This window comes from Gopherus evgoodei, chromosome 2 (genome assembly GCF_007399415.2).
Source record: "Gopherus evgoodei ecotype Sinaloan lineage chromosome 2, rGopEvg1_v1.p, whole genome shotgun sequence".
Lineage (NCBI taxonomy): Eukaryota > Metazoa > Chordata > Testudines > Testudinidae > Gopherus > Gopherus evgoodei.
The window spans coordinates 58,785,047-58,794,137 of NC_044323.1; the positions used below are offsets into that span (position 1 = coordinate 58,785,047).

The following is a 9,091-nucleotide window of genomic DNA, read 5'->3' on the forward strand; positions in this document are numbered from 1 at the left end:
TATTTGTTGCTAAACTGTATCTTCTCCTTCAAGGATAAGATGTTTTTGCCTACTGTTTGTACGAGAACAGTAACATACAGACGTGACAAACCAGAAGATATAAATATCGACATCAGCAAGTTACGATTAAATGAAACTTTCCAGTGCGAGTTCTGAAGACCATTTTCTGAAAATCTCTATTTCCATCATTTTTTTAAAAAGCTATCTTATTTTTACTGTGTAAGAGTCTTGACTGATGCTATTTGTTTTTGTGGCATGCATTCATTGAATACTGTAACAAACCAACATGTAAGCATAGTCACATAATGTGACTACCTTTGAAGTTATGGCTGCTGTATTTTATGAAAGAGAAATGTGCATTACTACTGTTCAAGACCATTAGTGTAGGTGTAGCACTTTAATGTAAAATAATTTATTTAGTTATGGCATAGAATGTGGATATGAACATGGGGGGACAAAGCACTGATCTCACTTTACATGTAGCTAGTATTGGTGTGCACTGTGGGAATGGGCAAAACTGTGATTAAAATATTAACATTCCTGTACATTATGGTAATAGATGGAGCTATTGGAGTACTTGTACATGTAGAAACGATACTTCTTAAAACTTTTATAGTTTTCCTTTCAAGGGTCCACTGGTCTTGTCTGCTTTGACATCAGTTTATCTTCATATAGTTACTTATAAAAAATAACTGGATTAATGAGTGCTTAGTTACTACTGGTATTTTTAAAAATCTACAGATTATAATATCACTTAAACAGGATTTATTCTTCTTATGTGATAAAGTGTATACATTTTAGTATTCCCTTTGTTCCAAAATAGAGACTTTTATGTATATTTTAAGATATGTGAGAACTGAGTCAGTATAAAAAGGGGAAGGAGGGGGAGAGAGTTATTCTAGTGTGGTTTTGTTTTTTTGTTTTAGCTGACTGGAATACGCTACATAATAATTAAACACACTGGCTAAATTCAGCTCTGGGGTTGGCAAGAAAAACTGCATTGAAGTCAGTTGAGTTACACCAGGGCTGTATTTGGTCTGCTAGCTACATTTCAGTGTTTTGCCAAATAAGGGCTCTCTTCTTGTTAAATATCTGATATGCCTGATTTTTCCACATCTGCTACTTTATAGCTGAGAGAATCAGTTTGCATGAATCCTTTATTTAACCACCTAAATTGTTGTTGTGGTGCACTGGGATGTGTATCCAGTAGGATGTGAAGGTGTCAAAAGAAAAAGAATACAGAAAAGAGGAGAGGAATTTTCCCATGAGAACTAGTTGAATTGACCAATGTAGATTCAAATTCTGCCTTCAGAAGTCATCAAGATCGTTCCTAGATTCAATGGGGCCAATATGGATGCATCTGAGGTCAGAATTTGTACCACAGAATAAATTGTGCAAAACTACTCTGCTTCTCCATAAAACAAACTTTGCAACAGTGGAGGCTGTTGTCTTGTTGCTATATGCAATATAAATTGCACAGCTAGTAGTCAGACTGGCTTGTTTTACATTGTCATAAAGTTAGGAAGTCCTGGTAACCTCTTTGAAATATGCACTAAAAATAGCTGGCAAAAAATTATCTGAGATGACATATGTTATCAGTGCTAAATACTGATACTCAATACTAATCTGTGCCTATTGCAGAGAGTATTTGCTTCACTGAAACAAAGGGGGAAATGTCTTTATTAAGAAAATGGTGGAATAGACGCATGGTTGAGATACTTATAAGAAAAGAGAAAAATGAATTCTCCCAATTCTGCATTCCTTCTGTACAAGTCCCATTGAAATCTGGGAATGATATGCATGTGAAAGGAATGCAGGATTTGGAATTGATAATCAGCTTTATGGGTTGTGTTTCACAGACAGCATTCCCTAATACACTGATCAAATGGAGGTTTGAAAAAAAAATCCTACAAAGACAATGGCTCAAAATTTCCATTGTTATTGTTCTAACAGCTCTAAATATCAGTGGTAGTCACTACATACTTCCCCTAATAAGCCACCTTTTAAACTCCTCTATTAAGTATTTCTATGTCACACATCACAGTGGTATCTGAACTTCAGTTCAGACAGCTTAAAAAGTCTTGCTTGAAATTGGAATTCATTACACTGATATTATTTGTGTTCGTGCTAGCCTTCATTTTTATTTGTTAATTATAGATTATTGAAAAGTAAACTACAGTGAATCATTTCAACTTTATACTGTATTTAACTTGAATTATTTTTCTTTATACTGCACAGTGTGGGACTCAGTCCTCCTCCCGTAGAAGTTAACGGGATGATTACCATTGACTTTACTGGGAACAGAATTAAGGCCCATGTGAAATAAACATACTTAATATTGCTCTGATCACAACTTGCTAAAGAGAGGAGGAAACAGGGTACTGTCTGGATATCAGTAACTGTTTATTTAATTGAAAGATTTCATGTGCTTCACAAAAGATATGAACCTATTCTTTAAATAATGGAATATGATTTTTAACCTAATTCTCTTGAAATGAAATATAATAGCCCTTAAGACAACATATAGCTAAGTGATATAATTGGTAAAAATAACTTATAACTGTTTAAAATAACTTCTCTTCATTGTTCACAAGTCTCAAATTATGGAACAGAAATGGAGTTGGGGACTTCATATACGGGAGAGAAAGGGGTCTTTATGGTAACATCTCCCCCCTACCTCCAAAATACCTCCTATCGCTGTTTTTCTCCTTCTGTTGCACTTTATGGGAACTCCAGCTCTACTCCAATGGGGGCATGGCCAGCATGTTGCCATCAGAACAGTTGCTCAATGCATTATATTCCACTCGGGTCAGTGGAACTTTGCAACATAAATTTCATTGTAAGCTGCTGCTGTCCTGAGTAGTTGTAACTCCCCCTTCCACTGCGTTACTGTACCATGGAGGAGGTTACGAGTGGGCTATTGACAAAGAATTAGCTGCTAGCAATGCAGAAGGCCAAGAACTAATCTTTAGAAGGCCTGTGGGGAGGTCAGACAGAACAAGATCTTCAAGACGGTGCCTGATTCTCATAGCTGGCTGCCATACATGAGAAACTGTAGCCTTGCCTGCTAGCTGTTCCCCTCGGCCATTGGCCCTGCTTTTCAGAAGGGATGGTGCAGAGGAGGAATGACCCAACAAAAGCCTCACAGTGCTGGAGATCTGTGCTCCCATTTGCACATAACCTTAAATGAGAAAGCACTTAGCCCATAATTCACAAGAAATTTGATCAGCACTTACGGTACTGTGGCTGTGCTTTGTGTGGCAGTTAGTGTGTGAGATATTGTAAACAAGTTTGTTCTACATAGTTCATATCACAATTTCTTCTCTCTCTATTGTACCTCTAAGGTGTTCCCTCCAAACAAAAACTATAACATTTGGCCTCAACCAAAGTCACTACAGGCTTATGGGAGAAAGTTAAACCCACTGAAAAAATGAATCATATTTCAAATAATTTCACAGTAGGCCAGCTCCAAAATATGGAACACTTCATTTAAGAAATACACACAGGTACTATATTGGTATTGTTAACTGGTGATTTGGGGATCTTTTTATTTTATTTATTTTACTTTATGCCCCATATGCACAATATTTACATGAGCATCTGCAGAAAAATTGTTGTTCCTTGTTTAAACATCTCTATGAATGGTTTAATTATTCTAGTTCTTAAACTAGATACTTGAGTGTAGAGAGGGCTGAATCCTGTTAATCTCTAACTACTCGTTCATGTGTATTTTAGAAAGAACATTACTTCTGAATTTTAAAAAAAGCACTCATAGAATTACAGTGACTCAGTGTCAATTACTTCCAAGCTCTATGAATATATTTATTACAGTGTCACAAATGAGTATGGGGAAATGGTTTGTTCATTCAGAAAATGTGCACATGATGTATGTGGAATTTTCATTGTGCCAGATTGAAATATTCACAAGCGATGTTTAATAGGGACCTTAAAAAGAAACTTCATTTGTCTAGCCATACTTTATGTGTTATCAGTTATTTGAATTGTATTAATTTTTTTAGGTGTCATGGCTCAAAAATCTCCTATGCAAAGTACGGTTTTGTATTAGAAGAAATAATTTGCTGTAGGTGGTAAAATATTATGATACACTTGCTTTCTCAAGTCACACTGAGGAATTAGTTATTTTTTCCCATACGTGTGTGATTGTGACTGTGTTGTTAACTACAACAGTGAACCTGTGAAACTTACTTTCAGGCAACACCTACTCTTCCAACTAGCCACGTTGGGTTTTATGATGCCCTTTAAGGCACAGCTCAGGGTTGAGGGATGTGCAGAAATGTACTCCCTTAGCAGGAGCTTGATGAGGCACAGTGCCTAAAGCAGGCAGAATTCATCCAAGAGCTTTGGGGAGCGAGGTTTGAGTACAGTATCCATCCTCTGTGCCCAACCTGTTCTGCTAGCCAGTGGAGGAAACCATGTCCCCTCCCAGATACTTTGAAGAGGTTAGACTGGCAGAGGCACTCACAAGGTATTCCTTGTGCATAGTAAAGTGTAAGGGCCATTTTGTGTCCAGCCCCTGCGTAGATGACAAGGCTGCACTCTCTGTACCTAACCTTGTTCCCTGATATAAACACAAAGGACAATGTTGGCAACTGACTAAGAAGGACGACTTGAGGTAGGGTTGCAGGACTGGACCTATGAGCCTCAATTGAAGCCCATTGAAGTCAGCAGGAATTTTTTCATTGACATCAGTGGGCTTTGGAGCAGGCCCTAAGTAATCAGCACAATTCACAGTTAGAAAAATGCACTTCTGAAAGATACATCCCCTTTGATTTTTAGTTGGAAGTGCCAAAGTGTGGAGCAAGAAATTTTATTGATTCACTGCATTATATTTATCAGTCAATCAATGCTGAATGAAACAAACTGTCCAATCAAATTAGAAATGAAATGTATCCATAGCATTTATGTCATGCATTTGAAATATAAAAATAAGATTTACATGGTAAACAATAATGAAGCAGTAGTTAGGAAGAATGTTACTGTTTTTAGCTATTGCTCTATACCCAGAGCTCTGATAGAAGTCAAGGGAGATTTGAGTGTCCTGTACATTGATGTCAGCAGTAAGTTAAAATTACCTAGCAAAAATAATTTGTATATAATGGGACAATCAGTGCAGTTGCACAGAGTGCAAGCTAGCTTAGAATTAGATCCCAGTATATTTTCATGTTGTTCAAGATGATTCTTTCTGAAAATAAATGTCCAGAAGTTCTTTTGCTTTAGAAATTCCTTTTCAGCTACCATTTCCTCTTTCCTTTATTTTTCTGTTGCACACTCTTGAAAGAAGGTACGTAGCTAGGAAAAAATGAGTAAAATGTCTGGCATGTGTTGATGTGAGTTGAAATCCTGTCCCCTTTCAAGCCAATGGGAGTTTTCATTGGGGCCACAGCTTCACCCCAGCTACCTTCCTTTCTTTCCTGTTTGCAAACACATTAGTTTTAGACACATTCACTGTGCTGAGATCTACTTCACACTTAATACTAATGTTTTCAAAAAATAAAACTACTTTAAAGTGTCTCATTTAACAAAGTACTGATAAAATTACTAATACAATATGGGGGTTATCTTCATGTTTAATGTGCTGCCTTTTGTTAAAAAAAAGTACGTGGATATATAATGATTCTTTAGATTTAAAAAGCTTGATACATAGAACATTTTAGGAAGGGAAGCAGGTTTTTAATAGATTTGTAACTCTTATTGTTCATTTCCAGCTTGAAATGACATTTTTAAAACGAATCACTACTTAAATGTTTCTGAAAATGTTCTGACTATTTTGTTTAAAATAATATACTTTTGTAGCTGGTTATTCATTTCATTTGACTACTAACTTCTATTTTGATAATATTTATTAATGAATTGACACTGTAGTGTACTGTGAGATGTTTATTTTTCTATCAGAGCTGTAACAGCTATGACATAGCATTAAGTTAATGCAACGTTATTGTACTTGCTCTCTAAAAAAAATAAAAAAGTAGTATTTCATCCCTGTGGAGTGTCATGTTTTGTAATACACTCGTATTTTATCATTGGCGCTTTAAGAAAAATGTATGTTATCCTCACTATAACACTTCCTCTAGGAATATAAAGGTAGTTCATTAGTCTGTAGGACTATGTTAAGGAAAGAGAAGTTTGCTTAAAACTGATCTGTGATGAAATAGGACTGTATAAGGAGTGCTGGACCAAAATCTCAAGAGCATGATTATTGGAGCAAAGAGTCCTGTGGCACCTTATAACTAACAGACGTTCTGGAGCATGAGCTTTTGTCGGATGCACGAAGTGGGTATTCACCCATGAAAGCTCATGTTCCAAAATGTTTGTTAGTCTATAAGGTGCCACAGGACTCTTAGCTGCTTTTACAGATCCAGACTAACACGGCTACCCATCTGATACATGATTATTGGGTTTAGGTAAACATATGAAAGCATATGATGGTCCAGAACTCTGTCTGACAGTGTAGCTAGGAATATATCAGCAAACATATGGGCTGCATTGAGTATGTTGGAATAGTATCTGACTCCTCTTTGGGCATGTCTATGCTGCATCTGGAAGTGGACCTTCCGGACTTGTGCTAGTAGCGCTCCTGCTAGTGCTCTAAAAATAGCTTTGTAGACAGTGCTTTGAGGTTACAGAGCCTGAGCTCCAGCCTGAGCTGCAAAGTCTACACATGTATTTTTAGAGCACTAGCTTGAGACCCACTGGCACAAGTCTGTGGACCTGGGCTGGGAAGCTCACTAGCAGATGCTGAGACACTACTCAGTAAACTGTCTCTGAACTTCAGAGAAGTGTAACATAGCATAGCTAAGGGCATTAAGGCATGATTTGAATATTAATACATGTCTAAGAATATTTCTCCTCCCTCTCTCTACACATTGTTCCTACTCTGGGTAAGAATTGGCTTGTTGGGGTTGGCTTGGAATAGAGTGGTACTTTTGAGCATACATCTGTACCTCATAGGACACAGTTATGCTGCTTTTCTAACACTGGCCAAAATGGTGTCTGTAAATTGTGAAAGGGACATGCACTTTGTTCTTGTGTTGATTCTGGTCACAATAGTTTTCCTACAAAATTCTAGGACAAACCGTTGACATAAAAAGGACTTCTATGCTTTAAGAACATACCTGATCACCTACGGAGACCAACAGGGGGCCAAGAAGGTCTAAATGAGCAGAGCTGTTTTCAAAACTTGTCCATGATGTGACACCACCAAAATTAACCTTTTTAGCTCTGTTTTGTTTCACATAATCACTTCCTACCCCTTAGTCATTCTTTCATCATGACCATAAATTGCTAATTCTAACAAGTATTGTTTTTGCTTAATTGAAAATAGCACAACAGTGCCGGGACAAGAATTAGCATTCAAGTAAGGGCTGCTGTGTTCATGACAATCTGTATGTCACTTACATGAGCCCCTGGACTCAGCAACACAAGAGAGAAACCTTGGAAATTATATAGGGCAACATAAGAGAATGTTCTAAATGTTAAGAAAAGCAAAAATGTATCATTTTACTTCTTTTTTTTTTCTTTCAAAAGTTAGAACGATGACCACAATTTTCATAATTTCAGTGGAAGAGGGCGAAGTTGAGGAACTGTTAGAGACAAAGTATGAACTACAGCAAATAATCTTATGCACCTACAAAGCCCTCTCCCCATTAACAACAGTGGTCCTGGTACCAAGCTATGCGGTGCACCTCCCAGTCCTCACCCCTGTTGTGGAATGATGGTAAATGAGCATTATGAAGTCTTTCTCTTTCTCCACATAGGATGTGAAATGCAGCTATTAAACTGGACTATTACGCAGTTATTTGTCCACATAGTGATAATTTTTGGCACCATTCTAGCATATAATGTCTTATAATTATTCACATCATTCACCTCATTGCATAGTCAGTGACCCTAATAGGGATTAAGTTGGTTTGGCTCTAATCTAATGCTACTCATATTGTTTTGCAGATCCCCTTGACAAGAAAAAAGCTTGTAGTTCAAGCTCTCAGAAGAGGCGGGAAACCGACTTTACAGCCTTTAGAGCCTAGGGATGAAAGAGGCCCTGACTTCAACTACTTCTTTGACAACAGTGATGCAGGTGTACTCCTCTATTGTGTAATTTCAGTCTCTGCATGATTCCCATTGTGCTAAGGGCAAGATTTGACCCAACATACCTAAAGAAGTGTAAGAGTTGTCTGTGTCCGAGTGAGAGAGAGAGCTGACCACAGAGATCTGTGTTTAAAAAGCACAATGATGGTTTGAGTAAAGATCTGGAGTACGTGGTGGCACTATAGCAACCAGAAAGGGATCAATGGGAGGGAGGAGAGAGGAGAAGAAGCCTTTATCGAGCTGAGCATTACTAGCAGAAGAGTGGATTTTGAAGGGTTTGGGGGAGTTTTATTTTGTTGATCTACAATAAAGAAAAGAACCTTGGAAATATGCGCTCACAATGCTGGGTTTATAACAAAACATTTAAAATGTACGAAATAAATTAAACTTTAATTGTATAGAAAACTTGCCTGGCCTGAAACTGTTTGAGCGGGCGAATAGCTTGCGGTACTGAAGCTGCTACTTCCCATTGATGCTGTTGGGAGTGTGCATGTGTGTGCACATCCAAAGAACTGACTCCTAAATGTTTAGCTAACCCAGTAAATAAGATATGTTCCCCATGATGGGGAGTAGTAGGTGCACAGCACTCACCAACCTCTAATACCTGGACCAAGGGCCTATCGAGGCTGCATGGCGAGCGTGTGTCATGCTCCTCTTCAGCTCCTGTGCTTTCCACTCAGCCCAGATCATCATCTGGCCTTTCATCATTTTCTTGACTTCAGACCAAACAATGCCCCAAAATATGAATGTTATTGTTCTGTAATGACATTAGTGAATGTAAGTAGAGATGCAATAGAACTATTACCAGCAAAACAAATCATTCAGGTATCAGTTACTGAAGGAACGCTCTCCAATATATTTTTAAATTCAGTCAAAATTTAATTAGCCAACAGAAACCAACACATTTGGCCAGATTCATTACTGCTGTAAAAGAGTGTGCAGCTCCATTAAAATCAACAGAACTGTGCTCGAAACAGTTCTGAAT

The 9,091-nt window shown here is 37.6% G+C and overlaps 1 protein-coding gene across 3 annotated transcripts in view; it reads left to right on the top strand.

The window, feature by feature from the left end:
• Positions 1-8,460, top strand: part of ITGB8 (integrin subunit beta 8) — a 79,290-nt gene extending 70,830 nt beyond the window's left edge. For 2 of the 3 annotated variants that reach the window (XM_030550726.1, XM_030550729.1), the window contains exon 14: positions 7,966-8,460. In XM_030550726.1, the coding sequence (XP_030406586.1) occupies positions 7,966-8,133 (168 nt within the window). In that variant the 3' untranslated portion in view covers positions 8,134-8,460. Of the gene's footprint in view, positions 1-33; positions 5,998-7,965 lie in introns of those variants that run through there. The other variant, XM_030550727.1, reaches the window with a different exon arrangement.
• Positions 8,461-9,091: the final 631 nt, after the last annotated feature.